This window comes from Antennarius striatus, chromosome 3 (genome assembly GCF_040054535.1).
Source record: "Antennarius striatus isolate MH-2024 chromosome 3, ASM4005453v1, whole genome shotgun sequence".
Classification (NCBI taxonomy): domain Eukaryota; kingdom Metazoa; phylum Chordata; class Actinopteri; order Lophiiformes; family Antennariidae; genus Antennarius; species Antennarius striatus.
The window spans coordinates 23143994-23162250 of NC_090778.1; the positions used below are offsets into that span (position 1 = coordinate 23143994).

At 39.9% G+C, this 18257-nt stretch overlaps 1 protein-coding gene across 1 annotated transcript; it reads left to right on the top strand.

Annotated features, from left to right (window-relative positions):
• The first annotated feature begins 1184 nt into the window (after positions 1-1184).
• serinc5 (serine incorporator 5) lies at positions 1185-18172 on the top strand. The gene is made up of 12 exons (XM_068311580.1): positions 1185-1380; positions 8537-8704; positions 11223-11401; positions 12217-12299; positions 12593-12686; positions 13322-13533; positions 13756-13848; positions 14736-14862; positions 15366-15435; positions 15576-15612; positions 16065-16209; positions 16729-18172. The coding sequence occupies exons 1-12, from the start codon at positions 1354-1356 to the stop codon at positions 16871-16873; spliced, it is 1380 nt and encodes a 459-aa protein (XP_068167681.1). The 5' UTR covers positions 1185-1353; the 3' UTR covers positions 16874-18172.
• Positions 18173-18257: the final 85 nt, after the last annotated feature.

Sequence of the window (18257 nt, forward strand, 5' to 3'; positions counted from 1 at the left end):
CAATCACATTATGAAGCACTTATATTGTGAAGCAATTATATTGTGAAGCAAAGCAATTATTGTATATTCAAACATGTGAACGAAATATTCAAACAGGTGAATTAACATGTGACATAATATTCAAATATGTGAAATTCCCATTACACACCACATGAACATAGTTTTCAAAAATATGTAACATAAGTCTTCAGAGTCTGATGTGCAGTAGGTTTATTGATGCACAAAAACAAAATAATCAGAGTGAAATAAAGGAGCAACAAAGTAAAACAAACAATTCCTTTATTCTATGTCACACACCTTCAGTCTCCTGACCCTAAAAACTGCACATCCAGACATTCTGAGCAATTATCCTAGATTTCCAAAATGTTATTAGTTCCTGGCCTTGGATGTTTCATTTCTCCAGACTTGGTGATTATTCCTCAGAGGTCAGACAACCAGTTGACTAACTTCCCCCCTTAAATCCCTCCTTTCATTCATTGAAAAATACAGAGTATCAGACTGTAACATGCAAATGCTAGAAATCTGTGTGTGAAATTTGTGAAAACTTTTTTCATCTCACTCCCCAACGGTTCCCATCCTTAAAAATCCATCTAAGTGAAGGGAGGGCACCCATCTGTGACTTGGAGATCATTATTGTTTACAACAAAACATGATTACAAGTTAAACATGATTATTTAAAAAAAAAAAATCATTATAATATCTCAGTTGAAAAGCACTGAGACATTACAATGATTTTTTTTAATTGAAAAGAATTAAAATAAAAAAAATCATTGTAGTGTCTCAGTGCTTTTCAACTGTTCCCACAGTTGAATAACTTTGCTCTTAGCTTAGGTATGTTCTCTGTGACTGTTGAGTTCTGCTTTTGCTTGGGGCTGAGCTTTATTTATAATAAATATGGTGACAACTAAGATTCTTGCGGCTACATTATTAGCTGTCAAATACATTTGCAAATTAAGCTGCAATAATTATTATTTTCATATACAGGGTATGAGTTTTACACATGAATGTTGAATTAAATATGTTTTAAAAAATCAATATCTACACATTTAACATAACCTGTTATTTCTGCTTTAGTGTCCTTTTCATAGAAGCATTAAAAACATCAGGGGGGGGGGGGGCGAGCCCCTGTAGCGCGTCACGCGCACCGACGCCACTGGAGGAGGAAAGACAGGGAGGGGAGGAGGAGAGACAGAGACGGCAGCAGCGGGAGGAGGGAGGACTGAAGAAGAGGAGAGGCGCGTTGTTCTCCTTGCTGTGGTTGTGAGTTCATGTGGAAGAAGGAAGAAGAGAAAGCCCCACTGAGTTTAGCTCGTCCGACCCCGGAACGGATTGTACGCGTTGTCTTCTCTCAAAATGTGCACCCCGTGTTGTGTCTCTCAGGTGAGGAACCGGAGTCCGGCTGTTTCCGGCTGTCGCCCGCCTGATGTTAACGACACAATGAAGTGTTACAGCACGGCGCTATGCTAGGTGGACTGCTTTCCGTCACTATCTGGGCGCCTATTAGCGGGTCAGCGGTTCATTTGCGTCGCTGGGGGTGGGGGGGTGGGGGGGGGTTTCCGACACCGCAGTCAGGTTTTGTGATTCGTTAACGTTTTGAACGTAGAACAATTCCTGTCGCTGAAATGATTGAACAACTTCGATGTATACGCGAAGACAAAGAGAGAGAGAGACGAGCTAAAGCAGCCACAGCTCCGGGGATCGGATCATCTCTGAATGTCGGTACAGATGTTCGGATGGAAACTGTGAACCGTCTTCGCTTAAATGCATCCAGATGTGTTTTTTTTACTCTTTTTATAAATAGCTGGAAATAAACACATATTTTCCTCTTTCTCGATTTCTTTTCATTAAAGCGCAGAATGTACTTAAATTCACGCAGTTAGCCAGTCGGGAAATTGCATTAGCACACGTTCACCTTTGTCTCTGTTAAAACGTTATGATTTAAAATTTTGTTTTTGAAAGTGTTAATAGCAAAAAGTACTATTTTTATTTAAGAATTAGCTGAGAAAAACAGTCTGTTGTTATGCACACACACGCACACGCAGTATATATATATATATATATATATATATATATATATATATATATATTAATATGACATTATTTGCTTTAAGGTCTGCAGAATTATTTTTTGTAAGCCTGCTTTATACCTGAATGCAGAGCAGAAAGGATTGTACAGTTGTTGTTATTGTGTTGACTGAAATATAGTTGTTGTTGTTGTTTTTTTTAAAGAGTTTTAAGAAAAGGGTCACGGCTGCTGAGCTGGTAGGTCATGAATTGAATTACAGAGACAGATCCCTCTTTTAAGGAGAGCCCACTTCTATTTCCTGCTCTTTTCAAGGACTTGGAATGATGGAATGTGGGGGCGGATTAAGAGAAAAACGAAACACACATAATCAGTTCTGTTTGAAGATCAGTTTTGTGTTAGGGGCCTCTTAATTCCCACCACAGACATCCTATTTTGGTTTTTTTGCAATCTCCATTTATGTATATTCTTGCAATTGGATTTTCTGAGCATGCATCCAAGTGGCCCTCTTGAGGTTTGGAGTGGCTCAAATTGATAGGCAGTGTACTAATTTCCTCTTTGGCTTGGAGGTGGAAATTAGAGCCGAGTGGGTGTTGTTTGGGTTAGACTTTGAGAGTAATAGTCCTGGTGTGGGAGCAGCGCGCTCACGGTGGGAGCGGATGTATGTCATGTTGTAGTGGGATAGGGATATGCTGTAGCTCAATGTAGAGGTTTATCCAGAGAGCCGTAGGCTTTTTCTGCGAGTATGGGACAGGACAGAAACCATGTGGGTGTCTGTAAGCAGATCAGCTGTAGTACAATCAACATTTGTAGGGAACATGAGTTAGGAGGTCCTAGATGATGCTCCAGACTTTGGTGAAATGTCGATCATAGAAAACGTTTTTCTCACCCTTTAGGGTGCTGTAAGATAAGGTCCCAGGTGAGAGGATAGAGCTTGAGTTGTGTTTGTTTATTACTATCATTTTGATGCTGGGGTGTTATATTGTGTTTACTTAAAGCTCAGGAAATCTCACACCAGCACATCCGTCACTATCTGATGGTACTTCGAAGTCTTGTTGCAGAGGTCAGACTGTGGATGTTGGTGACCCTAAAAGCAGGTGTTGATGACCTGTAAAACTGGTTGGCTTGTAAAACTATAGCTAACATGAACGTAACGGTCCAAACATCTGTAGCGGTCCAGTCCGTCGTAAATTTCTGGGTCAGTCATAAGAATTCCTGGCCACCTGTGTTGAGTGAGACATGTCCGTTGAGTCCTGAGTCCTCTCAGGAATTTCTCTGGTCAGCGGCAGCAGAACCTTGTTTTCCCACAGGATCAACTCTTTTTTTCTCCCTTTGAGCTGACATACAGCAGCAATAATGTCGTCCTCATATATCCCTTTCTTATGTTTCCGTGTCTTTGTAATTTATTATTTATCTTTGACTTTCAGAAGGGTTGAGGGTGCTGATGTAACCATGTGAAATGCCAGCTAGCGCCGCATATTGTCATTAGTATCACCAGACTGGGAGCAAGGCACTGCAAGGTATTATCTACAGTTACATGTGATGCCTTTGACTAGCATTAGCACTTGAAGCACTTGCTGTCGCTTAGGAACAGCAGCATGATGTTGGATTAGCCTGTTAATCTGATTGTTCCCTGTTCTTTGATGACCTTCCTGTTTTTGTTTGGTCTGTTCCCTTTAGTTATTCTTTCAAAGAAGTGTTTGTCTCGAGGCATTCTTCAATTTCTGCTTTTTTCTTGATCTTTTCGTTTGACCTCGCTTCTCCTATTTTTCACCATTGGATGCAGATCTAGCTAAGGCCTGTATTTGCCAAGAGAGAAGCTGAGACCTCTAAGGAAACAGAGCAGCGATACATTTTTCTGTCTGTGTACAGCTGCCTAGCTATCTAGACAACAGTGGGGCTGTCAGTCAGTGTTAGGTGGAAAATGGAGAAGGTCTGGATCTTTTGCGTGCGTAATTTGTGCATGGGAAACAGTTGTATTTAACTTATTCTTTTTAAGGGTTTTGTTCTCCGTTTCTCCTTCTTTTCTCTCTCTTTTTTTTCTGCTGGTTTCTGCTCCATTCAAAACTGAGAGATATTGTAATTTATGATCAGAATGTGTGCCTAAACTTTTGAATCAAGTATCATGTATCCGGTTTTGTCCAATGGCCACTGTCATCAACGCTCAAACGAACAGGGAGTTAATGTAGGCATAGAGCAACCATCTACTGCATAGAACATGCAGAATGCACTGTAAGGAAAGTAGAACATGAATTAAAGATTAATGCAGATGAATTAGTGGACAACCACACTAATGGTTTGATCCATCTGTACATCAGGTAGATACTCCTCCTGAATTGTTATGGTACCTTATTTCAGGGGGGTTGTTTAGACTGTGCCACTTATGAGTCATGACTTCTGTGCTGTCTCTTATTTCCACTGACAGAAGTCTGTAGACCACTGATATGCTAGTAAAACAACCTCTCAAAGAGCTTTTCCCAGTGCTATCCTTATGAGAGGACATATCTGTTAGCCTTAGCCACATATTAAAAAGTTTTTTAAAACAAACAATTTTTATTTAAACTTGCGTTTCTTTAAAGAACTTTACCTCTGTCCACAGGATTTTATGGCAAGCTAAGTGGAATGTGCAGAAGTATCATCTATACGATGGGTTTAAGATGAAGATGGCTGTGTTTAATGCTTCTAGATTCAAGTGCAACTATAATAATTTTCATTATTAGTTGACCTGCAGACAACATAATACTGATCAAAAATCAGTTACACAAAGTATAGTTTATTGCTCTACTGAATAAGTAGGACAGAAATGGGACAAAGAAAAACCAGTTTGTGAGCTTTTTGTGTCCCAGTAAAAATCTAGAGTAAATGTTTAGTTTGCCATGTACAATTGTACATAGCATTTTCTAATTGCCGTAGTATACATTAATCATTCTATGTTTTGCTTTCAGCCTTCCATCAAGATTAAATCAGATATCTTATTCACCCATAGAAGCTTTGCTAGTTTATGTTTTTGTGCTGTATCCTTGAGTCTCCTGTTTTGTGGTCTATTCAGTGACCTATTTTACAGTTGATCTGTTAGTGTTGCATAAGCATTTGTGTCAATGCACCAGAGTTTTTCCCCTTCTTGTCTGATTTGGAATATCTTTAACATATTTTTTATGAAATAATGCTGCAGTTCTGTTCTCATTTCCTGAGTGTATTTTTCCTGTTGTTTCCTGCCTATCCTGGTATGTGCGCTGTCATCCTTTCCCCCTAATACAGCTTGGAGGTAGCTGAATGTTGAAGAGAGACTGATTAAGGGTTAACAGCAGCCAAGGAGAACAAAGAAACCAAATAAGAAAGCAACAACAATAAGCCTCTAAATAGGAGGGTAGGGGGGTGGAGGAAATGAGATATGGGGAGTGAAACTTAGCTTCAGGTTGAGTGCAAAAAAGACTAGCCTTTGTCTCTTGAGAAACACATCGTTACAGCAGTGAATCTTCAGTGGAGCGTAGAGAGTCTCAACATCGCTCCCTAAGGTGGCGTATTTTCTGTCGCGCTAGACTTAGGGACAGATGGGAAGAGTAATATGACAAGTAATTGGGGGGGGGGGGTGCTCTTGATATTGAATTAGGGGTGTATGCTGTGGACACGCCAGCCACCTGTTAACATGCTGGTGGGGGCAGGCAGGCAGGAGAGGAGGGTGGATGGCCCCTGAAGTGGGTCGGGGTCAGCATTAGTTACCATGGATACTCTTTTTGTATCCTTGTATGGTGGAATTCCCCTAGACATTCTTCCCTTCTCTTGACTCCCCCTCCCATCATTGGTTTTTCTGAAGTTTGCTTTTGCCCCCCCCCCCCTGCAATGCAATGTGCTGGTGAAACACCCCCTAACTAATGAAATCCAAATACCCTCACAACTTAAATAATCCTGTTTTTTTCCTGCTTATTTGCAGTCTGTTGTGGTTAATTAATCTCCCTTTGAGAAAGATGTGGTGCAACAGAGACAAAGAGATGACTTATCCTGCTAAGCTGTGTGTCTTCAATGGGACACCAGGGCCCATATGTATAAAACTTGGTTTAGATTCAAGGCTGTGAAAACATACACACGCAGCCTTGGAGGAAAAGTTTAACACCTCAGTAAATTGTGAGCATGTGTATACGGTAAGCTGAATACACACTTGTTCTATCATCCAGGAGTGAATAGTAACATAACCCTCTTCAATTGATTTTGTTTTGTAAGTCTTGGATCAATAAGGTGTTGTTTGCGCTTATCATAGTCATTCCACAGTTTTTCACAAATAATTGTAAATTAAGTCTAAATTTCTTATTATTTGAATATTCCCGACTCGTCTGTGGCAAATAAGGACTACAATTTTCTTAAGTTTTTGAAGTAAGACATGTAAAGACATGTCTCCCTTCAAAACACAGCACGTACAGAAAAAAACATTAGACACACTGGATGCAAATGTGCTTTGTAGCCATTTGTTTTAACATTTAACAAGCATTTAACAAACATTTTATATTGTTTTATTATTGTTACATTTACATTTAACATAAATGTATTTTCCTGTGAGGAACGAAAAGAATTTTCAGTAGGACTTTGAAAGGAAGAAAATCCATAGGGCGTCAGGGCAGCTGTGAGTTTCTCCCATAGCATCAGAACAGCTGTCATCATAGTCTGTGACCTTTACTCCTGGTTGACTATTTAGGGCCCGTGGTACGTCACTAGTGACTGTAAACTGTATTTGCAAAAAAAGATGTTTTGCTCATGGGTAATTTGAAGTTAAATGAATGATTTTGCACCCAAATGTAAAAAGGCCCAAAGGCATAGGTGTTTTTCTCTGCTCCCAAAGATGAGTGTCTGAGTGGAAATGTTTTAGAGGATGAATTAATCTAAAATTAATAATAATGATTCTCACCTCAAGGGAACAGAGAAAACAATTAGATGGGTCATCCAGAAGACACTAGTAGGGAAACCTGGAGGGAGGGAGTAGGCAGGCAAAGCCATGTGGGCTGAGAATTTGCTTGATCCTACGGATCATCTGCCTGCATGGATCCACGAGTCTGCAGCATACCAAACATTACTCACATCTGGACCGGAACGGAACGCATCAGACAGAACACCCTGACTTCAGTGGAACAGTCCGCTCTGGACAGATGAAGCCCTAATCTTTGCTCTTATGTGTGGCGCTCTAAAATTTCCCTTTTGGCTCCTATCACAGTTGTGTCCAGCTGTAGGAATAAGTTTCAAGACATGATGCAGAACAGATATCTTTCCATGATTTCCAAATTTTTGCTTCTCTCTGCAGCCATGACACCCTCTAAATGATGGGTCATCTTCTTTTTACCCATCTGGCCTTAATTTTCTAACTCTCACATGATATCATATAACAGTTCTTAGAGAAAGGTTTTCCCTGTAGCTAAAAAAGACTCCAGCAAACCATGACCGGCCCTCCAGCAGTGAACCACACCTCAGCGCTAGACCACATCAGTAGACACCTCCCACCAGAGCAGTGTGTGTGCAGGCTCCTGCACTAGGGTGGAGCAAATATAGAGAGGCATACTATATAATTGTAGAGCCTCTTTCTAAAATAGAACACAGGAGCTGTCTTTGTGCGTGTGTGTGCATGTGTGTGTGTGTGTGTGTGTGTACTGTATGTGCATGCGTGCGCATACATTGACCAAGAGATGCCAACACATAGGATGGGGAAATATTCAACCCTTTTGAGTCAGACAGGTGATCTCTTTTGCAAACACACAGTCTAGTTAGACTCCCTCACATTTTTTTGCCACAATGACTACATACTTTAACTATATGTTTGACGTGTTTTTGTTTTTTTTAATTCTATGTATGTCTAAGATAAATTCACCGTCTGTGTGTTTTTTAGCACCTATGGGATATAGCTCTCTCTTAGGAACTGTATCATTTAATCTTTCAACCTTGAATTAAAAGTGTATTCCATGAAATGAGGGTATCATAAATCACTCTAAAGTTTATGTCTTTCATCATTTTTGGCTTCTACGGTTTAACCAACTGTGTTGTTTTACCGCAGCTTTTTCTGTCTTTATTATAGGAGCACATCCGTCCCCTGTGCTCTTCCAAGGTGCCTCCATTTTTGTCCTGCCAAATGTTTTCTTTTTTTCTCTGTGGAGCTTGCCTTATGAGTTGCAACTGCACATTTAGAGGATAATTGTGATAGTATTTGTACAGCCCCATATGTGACTTAACATTTGTATGTTAAAAGTGCACCTGCACACCCTCAGTTACTCGCCGTACCTCCATCTTTCCCACAAAACATGGTACAGTATATGGCTGAATCACATGGGTCAGTGAATGTTAAATCACACCGAAGTATCATGGTTATACAAATTGAGTTATTACACAAAGTCAACAGCCATCAGTTAATTTCCAGGTGTTTTACGATAAGCATGTGAAGTTAAATGTTTGTTGAGCTTGTGGTTTAGATTCTGATCTACCCATGCGCTGATGTTATTCCCCCTCTCTTCTCTTTTCTCTGTTGCTGTCTTTGTGCAGCTGGCCTGCTGCTGTGGCTCAGCAGCCTGCTCATGCTGCTGTAGGTGCTGCCCGAAGATCAAGCAGTCGACAGGGACCAGGGTCATGTACGCCCTGTACTTCCTGATGGTCACCATCATCTGCGTCATCATGATGTCCCCGACGGTGGAGCAGGAGTTGAGAGATCGTGTAAGCACGTCGTTCGTCATACACAGAAAAATGTCTCCTACACCATATAAAACACAAACACAGTATAAACACTTGTTTATGAACATTATAGCAATATTTATATTTGTAATAGAAGAGCTTTGATGTGATTTACTCAGTCGTAAGACTGGAGAAGAAACTCAAATATCCTCAAATTTAGAACTGCATCTTTTATGTAGCGATGATGGACTAGTGATAAGTTAGATCCAGTCAGATCAACTCAGATCAGAGTCTGTGATTTCTAATGTGTGTGTGTGTACATAGAAACATGGCTACAGACCTTTTGGTTTGCGAAGAGGTGGCACACAGAACACTTTCTGACCAGGGTTCCACCCTTTAGCTGTCAGATAGTTGTTCTCAAGATTATTGCATGATTGAAATCGTGATAATCGGTATTGCAGCTGTGATTGGGAATGTAGTTCTAAATAACTGTTCAAAATTAGGCCAATTTTTTTTTTGATTGAATCACTTTAATGCCTTATAATCTTGGCTTTAGGTTTGAGCCAGCTGAAATCTCCTTACTACTATGGACTTACTGTGTTTGATAATTTGAGGAGTTTCATTCTCTTACCAACTACCGTTTTATCATGTTTTCCATCTGTGTCTTTATAGTTTTGGAGATTTATTTATTTATTTTTCCAGCATTTAAGAGTGTGAGTTACTGATCTTTGATCAGTGCTCATTTCTGTTTTTTGTGCAGTAATCAATGAAATAAATTTATGAGTTTTAGGAATGGGATTCTGCTTTAGCTTTAGTGGCCGAATTGACTGAATAGAAGAGTGGGAATCCGCTTGTGTGCTCTGGTAACCAAGCCAACAGTCGCTTGAATGCGCTGCCCTTTTGCAATGTTTGTTCTCCCACTAACATCTATGTACTTTTGGCCTACAGCTTCACTTTCTAGAAGTTAGCTGCAACTGTCCATGAAATTAGACTTAGGTCTGATTGCTGAGTACAGTTCTGAAATAGAAACACAAACTAGACATACATTCATAGAGAAAGTCTCTAGTCTTTATTGGTTGCTCTCTCTCTCCACACATGTATTTTTCTCCAATGTCTGGAGCATTGCTCCTGTGATAGGAGATGCTGTTTTACTTTTTTGTAAAAAGATCAGCATATTAGGTAGCCAGAATTAAAGATTAGCTTAACTGAATAATAATCTGTTCAGATGTCTTCAAAAATCGGGGATGCTTCACCCATATTTGCGCAGATGTTCTAGTTTTTCTAGTATTGAGGGCAGCTGTGTTCTCGGATTCAAATTTACTAGTTCTTACTCTCTTTCCCTACCAGTGTTAAAATGAGTCTCAGCTATACATCTCCTTTAGAAAGAGAACCTGATAAAAGGCCTGTCAACACCGAACAAAGGCATTAGATAGCCCTATGGTGATTTATACATGCATATATGCAATTATACATGAATATTGACAGTCACACGCTGAGCACATTCACATGTTCCAGCTAAGAGAGCAGCCATTGTGTGTATGAGAGCGCTGCTCTTTTCTCAAGAGATTTACAGATGTCTGAAACAGTCGGCTCCTTCCCCTCTTTATCACTACACCATGGACATGCTAATATGGTCCTCAACATGAGACAAAAGCTCCAAAATGGGCTTTTTTTAGTCTTCATTGCAGTCTGGCTCTGGACTGTACTGCACATTTAGGTGATGACAGCTCAATCTGCTGGCCCCTCAACCGCGTGTCAGACTTCAGGTCACTGGATCAAATATTTGCTACGTGAAGGTAAAGACCTATTGTTCAATTAAAAATGACTTCAGTTTGGAAAAAGATGTCGGAAGATTCGCAGTCATCCAGGTCATTGTGGATCCGTGTTGAATAAAGTCAACTGGACTTGTAGGAAAAGCTTGAAAAGCAGACCTTGTGTTTGACTTTGATTCTCATCTCTGCAGCCATGGGCATTCAAGAAATGACCAGGCTCCATTCTGCGGTCATCAATTTGCATGCTGTCTTAAAGGTTGGCACTGAGCCACTGACGCACTTCCAATTTCCTGTTTCAAGCAACCGCAAAGTCCTTATCTGCTTTGCAGACACTGACCTCACTCTTGTCCTTTTTCTAATGCAGCTCACTGTAGACTAAAAAAAAAAAGTATTTCAGGAAAAGGTTTTTCAGCGTTTCTCTCATGCATGTGCTCTCCCTGCTTTTTCACTCTTCTCTGTCTCACTGACTTGTCGAAGAAAGGCAGTTAATTTATTCATCTGCGTCTTTTGTTTGAAAACACTGACAGTTAGTTGTAAGGGCCCTCCAACAGCCTGTAGAGAACGAGGCATAAAAGAGGGCTTCACGGAGAGAAAGAGGGGTTGTTGTTGCTGCCTGTTCTGTCTTTTTGTTCCTTTAGAGGTGTGACGATCGAAATGGATGTGATTGGGTCCTTTTCTCTGGGGCCACGCACTAGACAAACATGAGCAGTAGTGGGGTTTTGTCATCACCTTAATAAAATAATCAAGGTATTCTGGGTTTCTGATCCCCCCCCCCCCCCCATTTTCAGATCCCGTTCTACAGTGAACTATGTGAGAAGCTGAACGCAGGCGAGAACTGCAAAACTCTGGTTGGTTTCTCTGCCGTTTACAAGGTGTGCTTCGGCATGTTCTGCTTCTTCTTCCTCTTCTGCATCTTCACCATCCGAGTCAATAACAGCACCGGCTGGAGGGCAGCTGTCCATAATGGGTAAGATAGACCCGTTTCCTCTTGTCCACCTCGTCAATAAATATAGAATTTAAAAAAGCAATTCTTTCATCTGTAACATTTTGTGGGAACTGGAAATCAATATTCTGTATAAACTAAAAGGCAGAAACAAAACAAATGTTTGTATAAGATAGAGATAAACAAACAGACTTCTGATAATTCTAGCATTTGATTGATTTTGTCCTTTCAAATACAAAATAAACATTTTCACTTATTTCAAACACCTTGTTTTTTTCCTGCCAGAAAATTTTTTTGGATTCATTATACTGCAACAGAAAAACAGCAGAGGAAGAGACAAACTAATATCAGAGCTGGGTTCAATCACTGGCTTTAGAGACATGAGGAATGTCAGTAATTACAAGACATCAAAAGCAACATAAATTGGCTTTTAGCTTCTCACTTTGATTGGCTGATTCCAAAGGACTCCATTCCTTTTAACTCTTTTGCAAAGGTAAAGGGATGGATGAGGAAGGTTGAAAATGTGACTGTGAATGTCAGATCATACACACAAGCCAACTAAAGTCTTGTCTATTCCGCAGTTGTAATAGATTTAAATGTGAGTAGCATATAATTGTGGTGTTTTCTTCCTTTGTGATTGATAGAACATTTGATGTGGTGGTTTCTTAATAAATCACCACTTGTTAAGCAAAGTGGTCTGAAATAGGAAACCACATTAACTTAGCATTATGGTTGTACCGTAATACCTCTTGTAATAATTTTCCATGGTTGCAGGTCTGTATTGAGTTTCATTCATTTAATGTGCTGCTTTGTAATGCCATCACTGCTTTTAATACCAGGTTCTGGTTGCTGAAGTTCATCGCGCTGGCGGCATGCTGTGCTGGAGGCTTCTTCCTGCCAGAGCAGGAAACCTTTCTGGAAGGTAAACGGAGTAGCCCTGCAGTGCTTTAAAATTGTTGTAAGATAGCATTCCTTAAAATAATATGTTAAACATGACACTAATATCCACCATGATGGACCTTAAAAGAAAAGTGGAAGAGTAGTTTTGCTATTTTTGTTTAAAAAAAACACACAAAATTATACATCCAGTAAAAAATGCACGTATTTTGTGCAGTGTGAATATAATTTCCTTGTATAAAAATGCCACAGTAGGTAGGTTCGAAATGTCTGTTGTAAAGTCTGCTCTGAAACTGTTCCCCTGTCTGATCAAACCAGTTTGGCGCTATGTTGGAGCTGCTGGTGGGTTCATTTTCTTGGCTATCCAGCTCATACTGTTGGTGGAGTTTGCGCACAGATGGAACACAAATTGGTGAGCACAGCTCACATCTTATTCCTCCTCCTGTCTCTCTTTTGACTTTGTTAATTGGAGTCTTGCTCCCATTCTCTTTCAGTTGTTTGAGGGGAAAGCTAAAGCTCCTTTTTCTGTGATGTCATTTAGATGAGAGATAATCCTGGGAAGTTAAAGTTTTTATAGCTTTGAGTTTTCGTGGGTGGAGGGGAGGCTTTGGCAGCTGACTGACCTGGGGCAGATTCACAGGATGCACTTGTTTTGAGGGACAATACAGTCAATTTCCTCCACCTTCCCACACAGTCACACACATACAATAAATGCATTTAAACATCAGGAGTGGTTAACATGTTTTGTTTGTGTGCGTTTAGGCATTTATTTTTAATACCACCTTGAATTTCCAGTTTCAAGTGAAATGATGTGAAAGCAGTCATATCTTCTTGGAAGAATAACCTGCCAAACATAATTTCCTCTTTTTCTGCATTTCTTTGATGAAAATTTACTTTAGGCCGGTATTTCCTGTGTCAGTTTACTTTGCTTTTTTCCCCTCACTCCCTTGAACTTTTTTCACTTATTAAATTTCCTTTACCCAAGTTCATATTATTATTTGTTTCTGTTTTCTGTCCGTTTTTCTTCTCCTTCCTCTCTTTTTGTAGGAGTTCAGGAGTAAAATATAATCGGATGTGGTATGCGGCTTTGGCCTTTGTGACTCTGATGCTGTTCACTGCTGCTGTAGGAGCCCTTGCATTTATGGGTTGGTTCTACACTGACCCAGAGGCCTGTCTACTCAACAAGATCTTCTTGGGCATCAATGGCAGCTTGTGTCTCATTATTTCCCTTTTGGCCATCTCCCCATGCATACAAAAACGTGAGGACCCACATTCAAAAGAACACCATCTGATTTGTCTGTATAGCATAAACAAAAGTACAAACATTTGCTCTGGGTTGTTAACAGAAGACATTTGAGAAACATGGCAGCACAGTAAATGAGCGTTACTGTTGGTTGTTTTTCACAAGCATTTTTTAAAAAATCTGTCAGTTTATTCAGTCGAAGAAATCAAATTCCATGTTCTCTGTTGTTGCCTTACAGTTCAGCCAACATCAGGCCTGCTTCAGCCAGGAGTGATCAGTGTGTACGTCATGTACCTCACCTTCTCAGCCTTCACTAGCAAACCAAAAGAAAGTGAGTATGAACCTATCTCTATCTGCACCAACTATGAACAGGCATTATTTGATATCAGCTTCAATCACTTGTGTTGAGTCATGTTTGAGGCTTATTAATGCTACAATCATGACAATATTACAACAACCAGCCGCACCCATGAGACCACTGTCGACTAAGCGCAGCAGCATTATAGTAGAAGCTGAGAGTGAAAACTGTTTGCCAAAGTCCACATTTATTGTTTTGAAGGGGAAATTGAAAAAGTGAAACATCAGTTTAAACAGAGAATGAAAAAAATGAAGCCTGATCTAAATTTTTTGAAGCAAACTATGTTTTGAGAAGTGATTCTGCAAGGCTCAGATCCAAGCAGGGCCTTCCAGAGCTGGGGGTCTTGAACTGTAAATTCTCAGTCCCCTTTTTTGTTCTGCCAGGACTCCCAGTGAAACGACCAGCGTAGCCTTGGCTGATGTTCTAAAGCTGAGCTCTGGCGCGTAGGGGAGCAGCAGTTCTACAATTCAGTCATTAACTAATATATGTGTACATTACATGATATTCAAGTGATCACAACTGCAAGTCAGTGAAAAGTAGTTTTAGTCCAAAGAGTATAGAATATAGTCAAAAATATTACACAAAAATAATCTTACCAGACATTTTTACAGGCACATGCCTGCTTACAAATACACACTAACATGTTTATTACATACAACATGCTGTTTTGTATGTTCTGTGCTCACTACTTAATGTGTTTTGTACTGTCCCTCAATTTTCCCCTTTCCTTCTCTTTCCACTGCTAATACTTCTGCCAACACACACACACGCACACTATGCACTTTTCACGATCTCTCTGCTCCTTTCAATACTTCATCTCTCACCTCATCCATCTTTGTCTGAACACCATTACTGTGTAGCGGTGGAGAGAGATGGTGTGAATACAACTGTGTGTGTGTTTCCTCTCAACTCTGGGACGGAGGGTGACAAGAAAATTGTCACTGCTGTGGGAACGATTATCCTGTTTGGCTGTGTCCTTTACTCCTGGTAAGACACACACACACACACACACACACACACTTCTTCCTAATCTCAGTGTGATTAGAAATCCTTCTGGTTCCCTTTAATATTACTGTATATCGCTTAGAGAATTTATAAAGTTGAGAGATTACACTCAGGTTGAAATCCGAATCCATTAACAGCAGTGGTGTGAGAGGTGGTGTGAAATAAATGTATTTTATGAGAGGTCATAGCGACAGAGACAGAGAGTGTTGCTTTTATTGGCTGTGACTCCAGAGAGACAGTACCCGATTGGCTGCAGCTAAGCAAAGGGTGTGAGAGACGGGAATTATGGCCTTTTTGCATTTGTTCACATGTGTTACCCATTAAGTGGAGGCATCATGTCTCTTGTGGTGATTCCCTAGAGAAGAGGGAGTTTGACTTTGCTGTAATCTGAACCTGCTAATTATTGGCAAAATACAGAGTGACAGAATTACACCCCTTTTCTATCTCCATCTGTCTTTACATCTGCTTCCTCACCCTCCCTCCAGCTTGACATCTACCACCAGGCGAAGCTCTGCAGCTCTCAGAGTGTGTAGAAACAGCGAGCCAGAATATGAGGTAAATACACGATTCAGATCTCACTGTGTGTGTAATATACAGACATTATGGCCATAACTTCTTATCTGTACCTAAGGTACATACTGTGTTTGTGTAGACCAGTTAGGTGATGACTTTTTATGTTTTTCTGAATTCTGCAGAGAGCTCGCTGCTGTTTCTGTTGTGGAGATGACACGGGTAAGAGAACTTAAACAAGTTCATCACTTGTCATGCTCCTCATCCCTAACCCCAACCCCAATTCCCCTGTATTTCCAGTCTGCTCAGTGTAGTCTCCATCTCTAGTGTTCTGCTCCCAGAGGAGCTATGCTCATTGCTATTCCTCAGCAAGATTGAGAATGGTGACAAAGTATTGGTCAGCAAACACAGATGATGTCACTGTTACTAGGACATTAGTATGACACAGTGAAGCAGCTCCAGCTGCAAAGTGGGCTTGTGGGTAGGCTTACACTGCCCCCTAGTGGAAGTAAAGGTCTCAGTCTGTTGTCAAATTTAACTTTTTTGAAATACTGTAGTATACTCAAGTACACATACTCTATACTGTATATGTAATTCAGTTTCCCTTGGCTCTCATTTTGACATTTCTCATTGAATGTGTAACTGGAATGTGTCATTTAATGTGTGATTTTCAGATGAGTATGATGAGGAGAAGACGGGATCAGGCCAGAACGTGGTGTACGATGAGAGAGAGGAGACCATCTACAGCTACGCCTACTTTCATTTTGTCTTCTCTCTAGGATCCCTCTATGTGATGATGACTGTCACCAACTGGTTCCAGTAAGTGATCATGTGATACGATTTCTGATTTTAAGGCAGTGTTTAGAGATAGATGGGCTTTCAAATGTACCTCACATGCAACTTATAGTATCAAAGACAAGAAATCTATTGCCCAACTGAAAAATCTTTTTGTTTCAGCTTCAGATCTACCTGTAGACAGTGGATGAGATTTGCTCCGATCTCTTTGTAGTATTGGTGTTTGTAGCAGTAGGCAACATTTGTACCTGCCAAGGATGAAAAACAAACTAAATCTGAACAAGTGTGAAAATTTGACTTGCAATGAATAATGACTACCAGGTAATAGCTTAATGTGTAAATCAGTATCTCATTGCAAAAACTGTAGCTGTGTTATGCTAAAAAATCTGTTGTTTTAACATCTTTGCTGCTCCAAGTGGCAAAAAAATATTTTTTTTCAGGTTTGTTGATTATTTGCTCATTGTTAACATTATTTATTGAGGGCAAAAGTGAAATTCTCATGCGTCTTTGTTCAGTTCCCTGACTGTGTGCTTTCTTTTGCAGCTATGATAACCATAAGATTGAGAAGCTGTTGGACGGGAGCTGGTCAGTGTTCTGGATCAAGATGGCCTCCTGCTGGGTCTGTCTCATCCTGTACATGTGTACTCTGGTTGCTCCACTGGTCTGCCCAAAGCGCTTCGAGGCCTAGGAAGCATGTCACGACTCGAGTCAGGCTTCTCTGACTTTTTGGATGTGGCAAGGCTGAAGTTGTCACACTGAGCCAATGGACCACCACAACCCCCTTTACCTTGAAACACAACCCTATCCTCAGTTTTCAAAATAAAGGATAATCTGTTTTGTTTTTTATATTCTAGCGAGTCTTTTACTTTGTTTTAGAATGATAACCTGTTAATACCTTGATGGTAAGTTTGTTATCTTTACTACCACTTATTCCTGGAGTTTTGTATCAATTTACAGTTTTTTAACTACAAAAGTATTTGAAAGGGATTTACATTAAGTTAAATTGTGAAACACGTCAAGCATTCGGCCCCCTATAGATTCCCTGATGATTTCAGATTTAAAATTATACTTTATAATTACATTCTTGCTTTTACTCTCAGCAAGGCATTTCAGTTTTGTAAAGTTGGAGCATAAATTTGTGGCAAAGTTTAAGGACAATTTCTTTTTGCAGCAGAGATATTGCAGGATGACTCCTATTTATTGAATTGTTTAAGGAATCACAAATCCATTTGTGAAGTTGCAGAAAGATTTAGGTTTGTTTCCAACTTTGGCTGATAATTCGTCTCTCAGGCTTTAATTGAAGTTGTACATGTTTGTGCTTTGTTATGTTGCGCCCTTTTGTAGAAGTTTTCTATGCAACAGAAAAAGCTATATAGGCGTCCAATGTTGTGAAGTTTCCACAAGGATAATGTTTCAGGTTTTATTAATGTCAGTGCTCCCTTTTGAGCCAGATCTTTTCTTAGGAAAAGTCATGTCTGTGTAACATTTCCAGTCACCATTGTAAAGGGCAATGCTCTTCAAATAAACTTGCCTTATGTAACGGCGATGTTAGTGGAGCGCCGCCTCTCTGGAAGAGCTGCAGTGATGGGGAACGCTTGCCAAAGGTAGATGTCAGAAAACTTAAGCAACTCGTTTTGTCAGCTACACAGAAATATATAACCAAGAGCGTTATGTACTGTATTTGCATGCAGACATGTAAATCAGCTGTTTTCTGTAGTTATAAAGGCTTATTGCATTGTTTTTGTTACACGTGTTAACTCCTAATGGTGATCAGAGTAAGGTAGCTTATAAGTGCTTATTTAGTGAGTTATTCAACACTGGATGTTGAGTTTACTGCCCAATTAAAATCCCACAAAACTCTCACCTGTGTGTTACCTGTTTAACTGATTACTTTTTGTATAAACATTCAATCTATTGCACATTGTTAACTGCGAGTTGTTAATGTTTCTTGTTCTTCAATAAATCAATATGTTCTTTCTCATTGTTACATCTGTTGTGATATGTGAATTTTTCATGAATTTTATGGTTTTATTGAAATATTTTTTCTTTTGTTACTCTTGGTATGAATGTTA

What these genes read in the sequence shown, in the direction of transcription:
- serinc5 (XM_068311580.1), top strand. Translation starts at nt 1,354, where the DNA reads ATGTGCACCCCGTGTTGTGTCTCTCAG. An exon ending in CACAGATGGAACACAAATTG is followed by an intron (nt 12,687 to 13,321) that starts GTGAGCACAGCT and finishes CTCTTTTTGTAG; the next exon opens with GAGTTCAGGAGTAAAATATA. An exon ending in ACAGCGAGCCAGAATATGAG is followed by an intron (nt 15,436 to 15,575) that starts GTAAATACACGA and finishes TGAATTCTGCAG; the next exon opens with AGAGCTCGCTGCTGTTTCTG.